This window comes from Chelonoidis abingdonii, chromosome 3, assembly GCF_003597395.2.
Source record: "Chelonoidis abingdonii isolate Lonesome George chromosome 3, CheloAbing_2.0, whole genome shotgun sequence".
Lineage (NCBI taxonomy): Eukaryota > Metazoa > Chordata > Testudines > Testudinidae > Chelonoidis > Chelonoidis abingdonii.
Window position 1 is genome coordinate 60367885 of NC_133771.1, and position 18363 is coordinate 60386247.

At 46.9% G+C, this 18363-nt stretch overlaps 1 protein-coding gene across 1 annotated transcript in view; it reads left to right on the forward strand.

The window, feature by feature from the left end:
- Nucleotides 1-9103: 9103 nt before the first annotated feature.
- Nucleotides 9104-18363, forward strand: part of DDX43 (DEAD-box helicase 43) — a 57441-nt gene continuing 48181 nt past the window's right edge. The window contains exons 1-5 of the mRNA XM_075063801.1: nucleotides 9104-9479; nucleotides 10964-11019; nucleotides 13530-13662; nucleotides 15166-15315; nucleotides 15933-16014. Coding sequence (XP_074919902.1) covers nucleotides 9104-9479; nucleotides 10964-11019; nucleotides 13530-13662; nucleotides 15166-15315; nucleotides 15933-16014 — 797 coding nt within the window. The remainder of the gene's footprint in view (nucleotides 9480-10963; nucleotides 11020-13529; nucleotides 13663-15165; nucleotides 15316-15932; nucleotides 16015-18363) is intronic.

Sequence of the window (18363 nt, forward strand, 5' to 3'; positions counted from 1 at the left end):
TAATGGAGATTCAGTGCTGCCTGGAATATCATGCCAGTTGGAGGCTTCTGCCTCAGGCTGCTCTCCCAGTTGGCAGCACCACGCGGTCACACCTACCCCAGCCTACCCCTTGCTCCCATGGCTCCTGTAGCCTGGACAGTAGTAAGGAGCAGTTCAGCTATAGGCTGAGCAAGTGCATAATGGTGATAGACTGTGCCTTTGGACATTTAAAAGCGCGCTGGCGCAGTTTACTGACTCAGACCTCAGCAAAACCAATATTCCCATTGTTATTACTGCTTGCTGTGTGCTCCACAATATCTGTGAGAGTAACGGGGAGACGTTTATGGTGGGGTGGGAGGTTGAGGCAAATTGCCTGGCTGTGTACACGCAGCCAGACATCAGGGTGGTTAGAAGAGCACAGCAGGGCATGCTGTGCATCAGAGAAGCTTTGAAACCCTGTTTCATGACTGGTCAGGCTACAATGTGAAAGTTCTGTTTGTATCTCCTTGATGAAAACCTGCCCCTTGGTTCACTCTACTTCCCTGTAAACCAAACACCCTCCCCTCCCCGCTTTGATCTCCACTTGCAGAGGCAATAAAGACGTTGTTTCAAATTCATGCATTCTTTATTAATTCGTCAAATAAACAAATATAATCATACAGTTTCAATTATTTTGGTAATTTATTTCAAAATACCTGTCAGAAAGTATGTCTGTAACAATACAAACAGCAAAAAAAAGGTTCAGGAAATGTTTTTTTTGACAAATAGATTCCTTACTAGGCATATTGATACAGAACTCTGAGTAATAATTCATTTAAACTACAATACAGAACCATATTTCCCGCACCCCACAGTGCAAAGGCTTGGGGAAGTCAAGGTAACAGAAGAGTGAGGGAGAGGAAAGTAAATGCTGAGAAAGAGCCTGTGTATGGACTTGGAAGGTTAATGGGAATGGGTGGGAAAAGTATGGAATAGTTTTTTTGGTGGGGTGGGAAGGGATTGTTAGGAGCTGCCCCCATGCAGACCTGGCTGACCCCTAACCTCTCCCACGCAGTCGACACATCAGCCCCTGTTCCAAGCCTGTGTGTCTCTGTGCCCCACCGCAGCCAGTCCCGCCCCTATGTCTCCCTGTACCCCCTTCCCATGCATTCGTGCCCCCACACATACACTCTCCTCTCTGTCTCCCTGTACACACCCCCCCCACATCCCTATGTGTCTCTGCACCTCCACTCTTCCCTGTGGCCCTACGTCTCCACTCCCATTCAGCACCTAGCCCCAGTCTTCCTTGCCCACTAGCCTTCTGAGGCCCTGTCTGGCCCCCTAGCACCCTCTTGCTGTCTGCTCTCCTCATAGCCCCTGTCTCCTGACTTGGCCATAGGCGCTGTGAGAAGGCAGTCTTTCTCTTCTTTAGCGGCAGCTTTGTTCTATCACCACAGCACCTCTGGTTGGGAAAAAGGTAGAACTGCAGAAGTCATTTTCTGCTTGAAAGCTGGCCGCTGTCTTGTGCCACAGCACCCTCTGATGGGCAAAGGAGGAACAGCAGCATTTTGGCAGAGCTTTTTTCTACGCAAAAAAATAGAAATCTGCAAGGGTTATTAATTATGCACGCAGTATTCTCCAGGAGTACATAGGAGAGGAGTGGGCCATGGCACCCATAGCGAGGACAACATATCAAAGAACTATTGTTAATGCACAGAGCAGCTCTGAGAGTGACAGAGCAGAGAAGAAGGAAGAAGGGGATGGGAACTAGAGAATCTGCCCCTATGTGGCGTTGTTAGATCGGTGCGGGCATGGATAGTTTGTCTGGACGAGTCACATCAAATTTATGTAGTCACGAAGCGTATCCCACTCTGGTTTGGGTACCAGAACCATGAGATGCCCATCACTGGTAGAGGAAGCGCGATTATTACATCTGTAGCATGTTTTGGATCTCCCGTTCTATAGCATCCTGGCATGAGGAGACACCCGTAGGGTAGGTTCTAATTGGGTGGCATTACCTGTGTCAATGGAGTGGTATGCCCATTCAGTCCATCCTGCGGTGGCTGAGAACAATGGGCAAGTACGTGCACAGCTCCTTGATCTTGTTGCGCTACGAATTCCAGAGTGGTGGAGAGGGTCACCTTCCATGCCACCATCACTTTTTCCTTCATAGTAGACACCTTTAGGCCACTCAGCTCATCTCCTCCCTGGGCTGTAAACTGACAACCTGTAAGTCTCTGGAATAAAAGGGCTTTAGAGAATTAACAGTACACTTTAGGCTTTAGGAGGCAATTAGAAAATGCTATGAGGTAGTTACAGCTCCTAGGCGCTCTTGGACTGGAATGGCCCTTCCATGACGCTTCCATCTTATGGGCCTGTTGCGCCTTCAAGACCATACCTGGTCTCCTACTTGAAGGAACGCGTCTGATATGCTCTATCATACCAGGCCTTTTGCTCTTTCTGAGCATTCTTTAGGCTTTTCTTTAGCAAGGGCTAAAGAGTGTGGAGGGTGCTTTGTAGGTTGCTTACAAGTCATAGAATGTTAGTTTCCGGAGAAGGTGTAATCCCTCCCATTGCTGCTTCACCAACTGTATGGCCCCTTAACCGTGGCCATACACAAGTTCAACAAGTGAAAACGTAAACTGGGATGTGGTACAGCCCTGTAGGCAAAAAGCAACTGCATGTAACATAGGTCCCAATCCATTGGGTGTTCATTGACGATTTACGTATACAGGCCCCCAAAGTTCATTAAACCTCTCCACCATTGCCATTGGTTTGATGGTGGTACAGGGTGGCAACCAAGTGATTCACCGTATGAGCTTCCCCAGATCTTTCATGGTCCCTGCCAGGAAATTAGTTCCTGAATCTGTAAGGAGTCGGAGGGCCAACTACCCTGGCAAAAATATCTGTTAGGGCCTGGCCACACAGTTTTAGCCTGGTGTTACTTAAAGCTACTGCTTCCGCCATCAGGTAGCAAAGTCCATGAAAGTCAGTATGTACTGCTTTCCTCTGGGGTCTTTTTTGGGAAGGCACCAGAAAATCCAAGCTACTTGCTGAAATGGGACTCAATTATGGGAGTGGCTGGGAGAGGGCTTGACCTGGTCTTGGGCTTTCCCATCTTTTGGCACACTCACAAGACGCGACATAACTGGCAAAGTCCTTGCTCATCCCTCCCAGTGGAAGGACTTCCCCAACTGCCTTGTTCTGTTCACCCCAGCATGGCCACTGGGATGATCATGGGCTAAGCTTAAGAGCTTCCCCATACTAGTTGGAACCACCAACTGTTTTCGGATGCCATTCTTCCTGGTGTCTCCAGAAAGATCTCCTTGTATAATCTTGTTTTACAACAACACTGGATCGTTAGAAGAGCTGAAGCCGGTGGGGTGCTCCATGCCGCCGCCCAAGCTTTCTGAAGGCTGTTATCTGCTTCTGCTCAATCTGGAACTGTTCCCTTGAGGCGGAGACACCATTCCTCCTTAGACTGTGGACTTGGGCTTGGTCCTACTGGAAGAATGTAGGTGATCGGGTTTTTTCTTTGCTGGTTGAACCTTCTATGCTGGTGCCCAGGTGGTATTCGGCTCTGGCTGAGCCTCATTGGGTATGGTATGTCTGCTGCTTTCTCAAGATTCAGGGCCCATTGGGCCCTCTGGTTTGGGGTTGGAGATGGGTTTGCAAGCGTGGCATCAGTGCTGGCACGGTTTTGGTTCTGGTTTTGCTTTTCCAGTTCGGTTCTTGGGGACTGGAGAGCACTGTGGCTGTTGCGTCGTTGCAGGGGATTGGGTCACCACCTCGTCTGGGTCTCTAGGTAATCAGATGGCTTGTGGACGTTCAGACAGACTGGGTCTGGAAACCTTGCCTGCTCGCTGCTGCATGTATCGTTCCACCATCTTGGCCGCTTCACCTGGTTGGCCAGTTTCCACCGATGCATGGGGATGGTAATTGTACATAGCTGCAAAGGTTCCACATTCCTGACAGCTTTTGTACTGGACAGCAGTTCAGCTCTGTGGCCAGTCTACGATATTTACATGAAGGAAATTGTCACTGGCTTGGGTCATGATTTGGGGTCACTAAGGATTGGTGATGACTGACACTTGTGCCCCCGTTCTCTCATGCGTAACTTCTTTCCGCCCACTCTCAAATTTCCCTTCGCCGAAGGATTTGAGAGGCCATCTGGGCCTGGAGAGTTTGGGTGTGATGGTGGTGTAATGAACTGCACGGCAGTTGGGAGGTTCTTGGGCGTTGGCTTTATATGTCCATGGTCATTACATTTAAAGCATCGCCCGCTGATGTCACTGGGCGAGGTGCGTTACTTGGAACTCGTGAGTGGGGAGATGGGAGTCTGGGGCTTTCCTTGGGTTGTAGGTGGGGTCTTGGGTTGCCCTCAGTTATAGGGTTTATTGTCGGTGTGCCCCCTGTGATATTCGCTCCCCTTGCTAGTAGCTTTTTTCTTTTCTGCCACTTCCACCTATCTGGCTCCAATCTCCCCTGCCTTGGTTACAGTTTTGGGCTTCCCATCTAGGATATACCTTTCTGTTTCCTCAGGAACACCCTCTAAGAACTGCTCCAATTGTATTAGGAGGTGCAGCTATCCAGAGATTTAGCATTGGCTCCCGATATCCAGGCATCATAATTTTTTCCAATGTGGTAGGCGTGTCGGGTGAATGACACATCTGGTTTCCACCTTAGGGCTCTGAACTGCCGACGGGCATGCTCAGGTGTTAGCCCCATTCTGATTCTGGCCTTGGTTTGAAAATGTTTATAATTGTTCATGTGTTCTTTAGGCATTTCAGCTGCCACCTCTGCTAGGGGTCCACTAAGCTGTGGCCTCAGCTCTATCGTGTACTGATTTTCAGAGATGTTGTACCCATGGCAGGTCCTTTCAAAATTTTCTAAAAAGGCGTCAGTGTCATCACCTGCCTTGGAGATGGGAAATTTCCTGGGATGGAGAACAGTAACTGGAGAAGGGTTGTTAGGGTTGGCTGTGTCCTTCTGCTTAGCCTGTTCTAATTCCAGGGACTGCCGGTGGGCATCCCTCTGAAGCTCTCTCTCTCTCTCCTGTAGGCCACCTCTTGTCTTCTTGTTCTCTTTTCTGGGCCGCCTCTTTGGCTTCTTGTTCTCTTTTGTGGGTCACCTCTTCCTTGGCTATTTCTGCCTTAATTAGTTCTATCCGTCTCCTATGTTCGTTGTCTTTCTCTATGGCTTCTAGCTTCGCCCGTTCCTGCTTAATGGCTTCCTTTGAATTCATGGTTCCTGCTTTCTTGTGCTGGGTGCACCCTCTGCTGTTTACTGCCTGAAATGCTGCAGCTCTAGCTGCTTCCTCAGGGTAGCTTAGCAACAGAGACTTCCACCTATCTATGCCTGGAAAGTTAGAAAGAAAAAAAAAACATTCATTTGCAAATGTCTTTTGCTGGTGTTTGCTGGCTCACAGCTTAAGCCTGCTTTGTTTAACAAAGACCCTTGTTAAAGAACTTAACACCTATGCCTTTAGGCGGTCTTCCTGAGCCAGAAAGAAGAAAAGAAAAAAAAGTAGTTTTAACGCCACCCCCCGCCCCAGCTTGCTTCCAAACAGCTAGCAGAGAGAGAGAAAAAAATCCTACTGGCTTATCCCACCGCTGCACACCATGTCAGGGTCTCTTTCCCACTTTGAACTTTAGCGTCCAGAAAGTGGGGACCTGCCTGTTCCCTTCTAAGCTTAATTTCTAGCTTAGATCTTATCACACTGCCACCAACCCAAAATATAGTGTTTGGATACACTCCCTGTCCCATAAAACCTTCCCTGGGGGACCCAAGACCCAAACCCCTTGGGTTTTAAAACAAAGGGAAATAAACCATTCCCCTCTCCTTTCTCCTCCAAGACTTTCCCTCCCTGGGTTACCCTGAAAGATATCATGATTCAAACTTCTTGAATCTTAAAACAGAGAGGAAATTCACCTTCCCCCCCTTCTTTCCCCCTCCCATACTCTCCCTGAGAGAGAGACATTGATCCCAACTCCTTGGATCCTAACACAGAGAGAAATTCACCTTTCCCTCCCCTTTCCAGACTTTTCCTGAGAAGTACACGGATCCACACTCCTTGGATCCTAAAACAGAGAGGAATCAAGCTTTTCCTCCCCCTTCTCTCATTTCCCCCACCAATTTCCTGGTGAGTTCAGACCCACTCCCCTGTCTTACACAAGAATAAAAAGCAATCAGGTTCTTAAAAGAAAAAGCTTTTAATTAAAGAAAGAAAAGTAAAAATTATCTCTGTTAAAATGCCAAGATGGAAAAATATTTTACAGCGGCTCCAGCTGCACCTAGACTAGAGGGACTTCCCCCTCCCAGCCTAAGTATAAATTACAGCAAACAAGAGAAGTGAAAATATCCATTCCAGCCAAATTACACATTGGCAAATAAGAAAAAAAAAAACCCAAAAAACCCATATCTAATCCGCTTTCTATCTATTACTTACTATCTGGAACCTGCAGAACTGTTCAGTAAGATTGGAAAATCTGGTTCATGTCTGCTTCTCTTTAATCCCAAGAAAGAACAAAGAACAAGGACAAAAAGCACAAAACAAGACTTCCCTCCACCAAGATTTGAAAGTATCTTGTTCCCAATTGGTCCTTTGGTCAGGTGTCAGACAGGTTCACTGAGCTTGTTAACCCTTTACAGGTAAAAGAGACATTAACCCTTAACCATCTGTTTATGACAGGCATGTATAGAGAGAACATTGGGGAGCATCTGGGAGATGAAGAAACAGGGTGACAGAGAGGCTCTGGAGGAGTAGCTAGTGGGTGTCTGATACATTTGAAGCCGTTCTCTCCCCACAGCCATCTCCAGTTTGAAGAAGGAAATTCTCTGTGGTTCTTTCCTCCTACAGCATCCCAGCTGCTGTGAAGACTACTTTACATCTTCCCAGGCCTCCTGTCTGTAGTGATGGTTGTTTGTTCCTTAGCTACTCTTCTCCTCTCTTGATTTTTGGGTGGTGCAACAAGAGTATTTCTGCCATTCTACCTTCTCCCCAGTCCTGACAGGGAAATAGATTCAGTGCTTGAAGGTGCTGTTGATCATAGCCTTCCCCGGGTGCAACAGAATGCCATTTATATAAATCTTCCCAGTGTCCCTGCTGCCCACAGGAATCTGAAAATCAGTAGTGAAAACAATCAAAATTGACTGGTTTTCACTATTGCCACTGGTGGAAGTTCCGAGTTTGGCAGCAGAGATGAGTGAATCTGTCTGAGGATTTAGGACGACAACACTGCATAGACTTAGTCTTGTTTGCATTTGGAAAGCTAACCGCAAACATTCAAGCTAAAAACGTACAGTAAATCTCACTTAACGTTGTAGTTATGTTCCTGAAAAGTGCAGCTTTAAGTGAAACGATGTTAAGTGAATCCAATTTCCTCATAAGAATGAATGTAAATGGAGGGGGCTAGGTTCCAGGGAAAAAATGTTTTGCCAGACAGTACAGTACTATAGTTGGGAAGTGCCCCCACCTTACCGACACAGGCACAGACCACTGGCACTGGAGACAATGAGGCAGGCAAGGAGGCTAGGAGAAGCACATTGCTGGTTTGCAGCGTTCAGGAAGCAGGGGAGAGAAGGGGAGTCTGCATGCTGAGTCCTGCTCCTCCCTGCTGAATGCCGCAAGCCAGCTGATTGCCATGGGCAGGAGGCAGGGGTAGGAGAGGGAAGGCACTGATCCACGGGGTCTGCCGGAGTGGGGGAGGTGCTGGGGGGAGGACGTAGGGGAGCTGATAGGGGGGCTGTCAGCTGTGGACAAAGCAGGCAGCCAAACAACATTGTAGCGAAGCATTGCACAACTTTAAATGGAGCATGTTCTGTAATTGAGCAGGGATGTAAGATCTAAACAATGTTAAGCAAGAGGACATTAAGTGGGGACTTACTGTACTTTTTTTCTTAATGAAAGCTTTTGTTCAGCACAAAGCAATGGCACTCACTTCAGAAATATTTGCCCTGGACATATGTGAGACTGGATTTTATCAACCCTGATGAGCCTAGTGCCATGAGTAAGAAGCACCGAATGAATCAGACCCTAAAGGTAGATTCAAGCAAAAACATTATTTATTTATTTGTATTACTGTAGTGCCCAGGAACCTAAGTATGGAATAGGATCTCACTGAGGCATTAGGATAAAAATATTTATTTAAACTGCTCCCTAATGTCCCCGCTTCTCTGCTGTGCCAAACAGAAGCTCAAATCTGACCCAAAGTTAGTAGTTATGACAGTAGAGGGTTTTGGGCATAGGAATGGAGCTGGTTGTTTTTGTGGGGACACTTCCCAATCGGGAATTGGGCTGATGCCACCCAATTCATTTCAAATAACAGGTGAACCACTATACTAGCAGCACCTGGTAGCATGTACAGACCCACACATTAAATGAACATGCAGTGTAAGTATCTTGCTTAGTGGCTGACTGCATAGCATGTTCTATGGGGATGTGACACAAACAGTGGCTGTTGCAGAGATGCGACTCCTGTTAATTAACTCTTGACATGACATAGGGCTTCATGTGTTGTGACTGCACAGAACAGATCGATATCACATCCAGCGCCCCTGGGGTATGCACGTGCTCTTCAGACACGGTGCAGAGTTGCTGCTTGGCGACTACCCGGCCTGTTCGCGACACTCCATAGTTAGAGACTGTCTGGTGCAGACCCAACTCCTCAAATGCGATGAGCGTGGGGTGAGCAGCGGGGGCTCGGCTGCCAATCACACCTGGCCCATGGTCCTACTGGGGACACTCACTGTCTCGTTCTCATTAGCCCGCGGCAATGACTGAGGCCAGCGTCACCCCCCACCCCAAGCAAGCTGCTGGGACGCTCCGAGCTCCCTGCCCGAGGCAGGTGCAAAGCCCGCAGGAGCGAAGCGCAGCTCCGTAACCACGACTCAGCTCCCCGGCTCGCAGCCAAGCCCCAGGGCGTGGCCCCTCCCCCCGAGGGAATGTCCGTCGCTTCCTGAGGCCAATGGACAATCACTCAGAGGCCCAGGCTAGCCAGCCAATCATTTCGTAGAGGCGAGATACTGTGGCCAATTAGAGCGCCTCCTGCCCTAGCGCTGTTGGGCGGGTTTCTACAGGCGCGTGGTGACGGTTGGAGAGCACGCGCTAGGCAGCGCGAGCCTGACAGGGGCGACTGGCGTTGCCATGTCGGACTGGGAAGTGGACAGCGACGAGGAGTTCCGAGCCGGGAGCCGGCCGTCAGCGCTTCCGCTGCTCGAGTGGCAGCCGGCGATGGCCTCCGCCCAGGGCCGGAGGAGCCCAGCGCCCCCAGTGGGCGGCAGAGGGCGAAGCGGAGCCCCCGGGCCCTGGGCTGAGGACCAGGAGAAGACATCGGCCCGGCGAGGCAGCGGCTCCCAGGGCGGCTGGAGGAGGCTGCAGGGTTCGCGGCCGTTCCCCGCACCCCGGGATCCCTGGCTGTCGGGCCCCCTGGAATATCGGCCCCGCGGCCCCCCCAGGGATCGGGGCTTGGGGGTGCCGCTCTGCTTCCACCTGGACAACGCCTTGATCGGGACCATCATCGGTAACTACCGGGCGCTGCCCGGGTGCCTGCCTCTGGCACTGCTGGACCCAAGTCGTTCTGCGCGGGGGCGGGGGGAGCGCTATGAGGTGCGCCAGGGTGGCGGGTGACAGGCCTCGTTTGAGTTCTGCGTCTGGGGGGGCAGAGGCAACGTCAGGGAGCGTGTGAGGGTCTTGAGCCCCCCCACCGATTTCTGCATCCCATTTAGCATAGAGGTTTTCAAATTGTGTGGTGTGTCCCTACCCCAAGGGCATGAAGGAACATTGGGGGGGGCGAGTGGTGCCAGCGGGTGGCTCGGAGCAGGAGTGCCACCTTCCCCTCCTGATTCACCTCCCTGAGATGTGCTGTGCAGGACTGGCTCAGTGTTCCTGTGCGCTCTCACAGTTAGAGAACCTCTGTGCTAAATGGAAGGTAGAAATCTTGGAAGAGGGAGGCACCTGACCCTGCTTACCCACCCAGGTGTTGCCCTTGGTTGGAGGGAGGGGCAGGCAAACACTCCATATGCCCTCCCAATATCCACCCCTGCCAAACGTGCTCAAGGTGCTTAGCTGTCTGCTGAGGTGTTGATGGGGCCTGGCTGGGGTACCTGCTTGGCCTCTTAGATCTCTAGTTGCACCTTGTCCCTGCTGAGGCAGGGGATCACACACATTCAGCAGTGTCTCTCTCCCTGACGAATGCACGGTAGCCTGGAGAGACCAGGTTGTGTGCATGGCGGCTGCTTGCTTGATTTTCCATTTGATCACCTTGAGGAACATTTACTTGCCTGCCTGGCAGAGGTGAAATTAACTTAGAAGTCTTATTGGTATGGGAGCTTGGTCAGAAGGGGAAGGCTGGGGGTCAGCCTCCCCCAGCCATCCCTTCAGCACCATCCGTGGCTCCAGTGATGATTTAAAGGGCCCCCAGCTCCAGTCGCTGCCAAATTAAATTGCTGGACCCCAGGGCATCTGCCCCTTTTGCACACATTCCCCCTCGGTGGCCGGGGGGGCAGGGGCAGTGGAGTTAATGGGCTATGTATGGGGCTGGTCCTGCACCCGCTTCTTACTGGTATGTCATACTGGCCCACTTTCACCTCTGTGGCATGGGAGGGGTTCACCACAAAAAGCTCTCTCAGGTTCTGGAGCCCCAGTGGATGTGTGAGTGTGCCTTTTACCTAGAAGAGGGGATATGGGGACAAAAGTCTTGCTGGCTAGGGAAGGAACCTGAAGTATCTCCCTGGTATCATGATTTCTCAGTGAGTCCCCCCCCCCACACACACACTTTCTTTTGTCTTGGTTTTGAATGATCACAAATAATCCACCTATTTTTTCCTGTGTTTTCAAGCTACAATTTCTTGTTGTTAAATGCTCCTTTTTGAAGAAAGCAAAGACTTTCTTATTTGACTGTGTAAATAATGATAAAGTAATGATCAACAGTAGTTTATTTCCAACTCTTGGCACAAGTTAGTCTGATCAGGATTTGTATAATATCTACAGTGCATTTTGTAACAGGTCGGGCTGGAACTAAAATAAGAGAGCTTGAGGATTCTTCAGGTTCTAAAATACAGGTAAAGTGCACTACATTTTGTCAAGAGCTTATTGCTCAGTACTTTCTCCAGGACTTGCTACTTCTGCTTCTAAATAGTCTAGTGAGTGCTCCACTGATGCAAGAGATTCTCTCCTTTCATCTGTCATTTCTTTATCTTGAGGTTGCATGTGATGCCTTTACATTTCTTCTTGTCCCTATATACATGGAGAGTAACTAAACAGAACTAGGATGTGAACATACAGTTTGCTTGGGGTGTAAGACAAAAGTTTGGTGATGTAGGGTTTTCTTTAAAAAAAACAAAAAAAACCTGAAAAAGCGGTAAGAATATACAAATTTTTCCGTTTTTTTAAAATGTAACACAAGGGCTCAGAGCCACAAAGATACTTAGGTGCCAGTCTAAACCCCAGTTTTAAGCACCTAAATGCTAGATTTGTCTCCACTACAATCCACAGAACTTCTGCCAAATCCTGTAGATGCCTTAACTCACTTAGCACTTAAGTTTTCACTGTAAAATTTCCATAGGTGCCTGTGTTTCATGTTCTGGGTATGCATACTGCTGCCTCCCTCTAGATGTCTGGATGCCTGTCTCCCACTTAAGCCCCAGAGTGATTCAGATAGGCATTCAGCCTAAGCTGAGTGCAGGACCATATCCAGTAAGCATGCTCAGAGGCTGCCTACTGGATCAGGTTCCATTCAAAATCTGTTGGGGAGAGGGAATAGAAAGTAGTGGTGCCTACCTTATAACTTTTATTCCAGTGGTTAGAGCAGTTGGCTGGAATGTGGACGGCAAAGGTTTAGTTCTTCCCTCTCTACTAAAGGTGGAGAAAGGAGTCGAACAGGGGTCTGCGACCTCTCAGGGAAGTGCTCCAACCACTGAGCCTTGGGATATTCTAATGTGGGGCTTACTGGAGCTGTTTCTCTATGGATAAATAACAAAAGTGTTTGGAGCAAGGGGACTGGACTCTGGGTCTTCCACCTTCCAAATGCGTGCTCTAACCACCAGACTACAGAATCATTCCATCTTTCTCTCCCTCACCCAATGGCTGTTCCACTGTGGATAGACAAGTTAAATAGACGTTGAGCCAGAGAGTAAGAATGACTCTGTTGGCTGGTAGTTAGGTCACCAGCCTGGGAGGTGGAAGACCCTGGATACAGTCACTCATTATCCCGTCTTTGTGTATGGCGCAAGGCAGGCACCTAAGCTTGGTCTACATACTTCAGTATAATTATGTCACTCGGGTGTGAAAAATCCACATCCCTGAGCAATGTAGTTGTACTGGTCTTAATCCCCTTGCCCCCTGTAGACAGAACAATGTTGGCGGGAGAGCTTCTCCCACTGACATGCCTACTGTCTTTTGTGGAGATGGCATTATTAAGCCAGAGGGAGAGTTCTCTGAGAGAGATTGAGTGTAGGTACATGCACAAGTAGGTCAATGTAAGCTGTCTGCATTGATCTAACAGTGTAGTGTAACAGCATAGACAAGGTTATAAGTATACCTGCAGCTGAGGCTGCAGGGCCGATGTAGACATATCCTTAAATCAGTGGTTCCCAAACTTTAACAACCTATGAACCCCTTTCACTAAAATGTCAAGTCTCGTGAACCCCCTCCTAAAAATGAATATTTCCAAGAATTTTCTTCTTTACCTGAGTATAAATTATAAAAGCAGTGATCTTGGAAATATAAAATATGTTTTTATGACATGCCTATTACACACTATTTATCATTACAGTATTTGTATTACATTATGAAAATGGCAACACTCTTCCAAGATCTTACTTTCGTAACTTGTATCACTTTGAATAAGCATAAGACAAGGCACCTGTGTTTCATCAAGGAGTATCAGATGTGAAACAGCATGAAGGTATTTAAGAAGCCAACTCAAATTGTTCTTCCTACACGAGCATTCAGGTCTTGAGCAGTCCAGAAAAACAATGCACATTACAGCAAAGCTTAAACTTGTTTTTGATAATATACTAGCTGCCTGTTTTATTTTACACAGCAAAAAATATCCACCTCCCTTTCCATTTCCATTTATAAGGAGTCTTGAAGTTTAAATCTCCTCAGTGTGAGAGAGATGCTTGCTTTGATCTGCTTGGCTCTTGGAAGTCCAGGGGCTCCGGGCTGCTGGCCTGGTGCTGCCCAGGGTCCCTAGGGACATCTCTGTCCACGATTAGGGAATTTTTTCCCCTGAGAACCCTGTGTAACATTTCAGAACCCCAGCTTGGGAACCACTGCCTTAAGTGTATACATACTCATAGGTGTTTAGCTCTCCCTATTCATTATATAGGGAAGCTGATGCACTTAACTGTGGCTTTATGGTTTGCAGTGTTCTTGTGACTTTTCTAGATGGCCAAAAATTAGGCATTAAGATGTCTAAGTCCTTTTGGATAGCACACCGTAGGGCCTATGTTAGGCAGAGAAATTATGAGACTGCATAAAGAAAAAATCAAGGAGTGGGATACCTGTGTATATTCTAATATATTAAATTTGTACTATATAATAATTTAATTAGGCTTTCTAAATTTAGGTTATAAGAGGAACATATGAAGCTGAAGTAAAGATTTTTGGCAGTAATGATGCACAGAACAAAGCCAAAATGTTGATAGATGATCTTGTTAAGAGGTATGGCCAAAATTACCCCGGAGACCGGACTGAGAAAGGTAAGAAATTTACTGTGGGGGAATTGTTGGGTCTTTGACTCGTGTTCTCTTATAACATTTGACTTGTACTTAACATTTTGACATGTACAATATGCCTCTGTATATATGCTGTACCACAGAGAGAGAACTTTGTCAAAAAACAGTTAAAATTGCTTCAGGAGAATACCACATACAAATCCTTAAACAAAGAAATAGAAGGGGATACATTTATCACTTGCACTGACAGACTTAGTGCCCCTCTGTAAAGACATCCCATATGCCTCCAAATGCGTCAAAACAATATACATCATATTACTCACTGTAGTGAACTACAGCTCTGACTCAACATACCCTATAATTTGCCTGTTCACTGATGCTTAACAGAAATGTATTTTTCCCATGAAGAGAATAAGAGGTCTGTTAAGTTTCCACATGATAAAGTGTGGAATGTAATGGGTATTACTGTATATGTTGTAGGGATACATAAGCAATGGCTACATTTTCTATTCTAACATTTTGCTTGTGTTGTCTGTTATTATTTGTTGGTCTATTTATATTGAAAGCCCTTTGGGGCAAGGACCATGTATGTCTTCAGACCTGGACTAAGGCACTAAAAGGGAAGAAAGGAATTAAACTCAGAACTGAGAGTTAGGTTCCACATTTCCAAGAGAGGAGAAATGGAGCATAGAGTGTACCACTGTGGTGGGAGGGGCAGCTGTGAGATGCCTAGCATGGTGGACTAGCAGGTATCTTTGAGGAAGGAACAAAGCTGCAGCCAGGAAAACTCAGTAGTGGATATCTTAATATACTTTCTGAACGTATCATAGCTAAGGGGGAACTGAAAGCTGCTGTTTAGATACACAAACAGACCAGAGCAGCATGAGAATGAGGCACACCACTACCTTTCCTCCTATGCTGTCCCAGTTTATCACTGGGACTCACTTCATGACTGTCATCATATGTAGTATGTATTGCCTTTGTGTCATGGTTAAATCTGCTTTCTGAGAGATCCTAATTTAATGAATCTCTTTTAAATGTACTGTACTATCTGTGCATTTGGTGTGTATGTTTTAACCGTTATATTATCATCTTGTGCTGTAGAAATATCCTTTCTCTCCTTACAGTTGATGAAAATAGTTTTCTGCTTGATCCTTGGGGCTCTGAGAATTTGCCTCCCATTTTCCCCCAGTTTACACCCAGTCCCTGAAGAACCCATATCACAGCAAGCCTTCCTTCTAGTTGAGAGAGGTGCTTGGAGTTCTCTTTGGAACCTGTCAGTACTGCTCCTAAGTAGGCAGAAATTGCTGAAAGCACTCTTTATTCTCTCCTTTTCCCAACAACGCATCCACACAGTTTTTGTAGATCTTTCTGGTCTATAATAAGACTGGATCGGAAGATCAAACCAGGCCTCTAATCATAAGCCCCAAGAAAGAAATTTCTATTTAAACATTAACATCTCTTCAAAATTCAAATGGAAAAGATTTTGTTTGTTAAAAATAAAGCAAAGCTACTGTTTCCCAACAGGTTCCCTTCAACACAAGGATTTTGGCACTAGTTATTCCACTGAAAGTCATCATAATCTTGTCAAGTCTGGAAATGTCCCACAGAAATCAGTGATTAACTGGGCATCTCTTCGAGAAAATAAAGCTAAATATGAAGCTATGAAGTGGGCAGGTTAGTATACAGGCTTTGAAAAAGTGTGGTGTGCTAGTCTTGAATATAAAGTGTTGATAGCCTGTTGCAGATTTTTAAAATGCAGAATAGAACATTTTTAGATCAAAGTCTGTCTGTGTTGAAATGAATGTATATTTTTCATTGTCTGAATTATTAATTCCAGGTAGACTCTCTTACTTTTTTTTAGATTCAATTAAATATAACTGCTTAGGCACTGTAAGTTTTTAAAGTATAACTGTCTGCATCATATGATCTCTGTTAGAGGAATAATTCCAGTTAGCTTAGACTGAAAATTTGGTGAGGTGGATTATTTAGCAGATACTTAAAAAATATTGGGTTTTATCTCTTCTACAGCTTTTAGTTGTTTACATGCTTCTGACAAGGAATCTTCACACTGCTTATAATAATTTTTTTTTTTACTAGGGAGTGATGTGAGGATTCACAATGTTATGTGGGTTTGGGGCTCTTCCTTCTTAAATCCTGATCATAATTTTGGCAGGCTTCTACCAGTAACTGTTTCTGTTTAAACTATATGTTGTAATTCTGAATAAGCACATCTCACACCAGTTTGGAAAATTTCATTTTTAATAGGTTGCTTTTTTTCCTAATTGTTTAAGATTTGCCTCCAATTGAGAGAAACTTTTACAAAGAATCACAAAAGATTGCTTCCATGCCACAAGAAGAAGTGGCAAAGTGGCGGTAAGATGTTTGTATAAGTAACTGCTTGTTCTGGAATGGTAAATTCTTTTATTGTAACATGGGGGTTGTATAAATGTTAAAATCTTCTTTTTATTAACAGTTTTGTATATTTTTATTTGGGCTGGAGCCAGGGTGGATTGATTTTTAAATCAAAGCAATTTAAATCACTGATTTTCGTCATGATTTAAATCAGCAGGCAAGAATCCTTGATTTAAATATCAGTTTTCATTATGTTTTTGCATTGTTTGTGTGCATCAGTTACACCTCTACCCTGATATAACACGGTCCTTGGGAGACAAAATCTCAGCGCGTTATAGGTGAGATTGCGTATATCAAACTTGCTTTGCTCCCCCGTGTTCCCTGATTGCCCCCTCCAGAGACACCTGTCCCTAATCACCCCCAGAACCCCACCCTCTACTCAGGAGCGGTGCCAGGCTTTCTGGTGCCCTAGGCAGAATTTGGGAGGCGGCGTTTTGTGCGCTCCCCATGGGGCGCGCGGGAGCTTCCAGTTCCACTCCCATTGCACTGCCGAAGACGGACCTATGCCGAAATGCCGCAGGCGACATTGGCAGTCATTGAGCTGCTCCATTGCCTGCCACTGTTTTCCGCAGCACATCGGCAGAAGATCCTTCTTTGGCGGCATGACAGGAGCGGAACTGGAAGCTCCCTTGTGCCCCGTGGGGAGCGCACAAAATGCCTCCCCTCCCCCAAATCTTGATGCCCTAGGCGACCGCCTAGGGTTGTCTAATGGAAATGCCAGCCTTGCCTCTACCCAACCCCCCTGTTCCCTGACTGCTCCAACCCCTATCCTCCCTGTCTGTCTCCTGACAGGCACTCACTGGCAGCAGTGGGAAGCAGAGCAGCCCGGCCCCAGTTTGCTCCACTCCACCAGCTCCTAGTGCCATGGTGCTTTGCTTCCTGCTGTTGGTGAGTGCGGGGAGGTTGGGGTAAGGATTCCTCCCCCCCTCCACTCACCTGCCACAGGAAGTGGAGTGATGTGACCCTAGCCCACTGTGCTTTCCTTGCCCCAGCTGTGTTGCTGGGCGGCGGCTGGGGAAAGGTCCTGTACTCACCTGCGGCGAGAAGCGGAGTGCCACAGTGAGGGCGAGGACATTGGGGAAAGGATGTCCTCTGCACTCCCTGGCAGTGGGAAGCGGAGCGACGCAGCCCCAGCCCGCACCACTCTGCCACCTCCCAACCGCAGCGCTCTGCTTCCCGCCACAGGTGAGTGCGGGGAGGTTAGGGAAAGGACGCCTCCTGTACTCACCTGTGGTGGGAAGCAGAGTGCTGTGGCTGGGAGGTGGTGGAGTGGAGCAGGCTGGGGCTGGGCTGCTCTGCTTCCACCGCAGCTGGTGAGTGTGGGGGAATCCCTTCCCCCAAGTCCCCTCACTGAGTGACACTGCTGGGGCTGGGGCAAGGGAAGCAGAGCGGGCTGCTTCTGGCCCCCCACTAATCCCCTGGGCCACTCTGGTACTGCAGGCCCCCCAAAAGTGCTCTCCCACAGCTCCTTCCCCCCAGACCCTGGAGCAGGGAGCCCCTGACTGCCCCCGGGACCCTCTGCCCCTTATCGAATCCCTCGGCCCCAGCCTGGCCCGGCACCCTTGACACGCTGCTCTGAGCAGCATGTTAGAGCTTTACTGCCTTGTATGCTAACCTGCCTTATGTCAGGTCACATTATATTGAGGTAGAGGTGTATTTTCATGAAGAAAGATTGGTTCTCATTGGTTGGTAACCATTAAAATATATTTTTGCTAAATTTGGTGCGGCTTTTTGCTAACCAGGATGAAACAGTATATCCTTATGCACTTAAGCAATTATATAGCTTATCTTATATTTATTCAGATTCTTGATTTTTACACTTATGTTGGACAATGATAAATTGATGCGGTTTTTATTTACTGGATTAATTTTTTGCTTGTGATTGTGTCAAGCTCTATTTGGCTGGAAAGTATTATTCAATTAAAATGCACAAAAACAAATTTTTATTTTTTTATTCAATAAAACTACCTTAAATATGCTGGATATGTAAGAAAAAAGTTCATCAAGACATGTTTTGCATTTAAACTCATTAATTAAACAAAAGTATTATCTGTAGTTAGTGAATTGAACTAATTGTCTCTGATCACCAGGTCCTTCAAAATTTTTAAAATTAGCAGATCTCATTCTCTCACACACAGCTTTTATTCATAGATTGGAAGACAAAAGCAAACTTTCGTGTTTTTCAACTCCCAGTTGGGTTCCTTACTTAGCTCATTGAACTGAACTGGACTGAAATTAAGAAAACTGTCTCCCATGCAGAATAAGTTACTACTATCAAAAGCTGGTTTAGCACTTCAGCAAGCTCTGGAG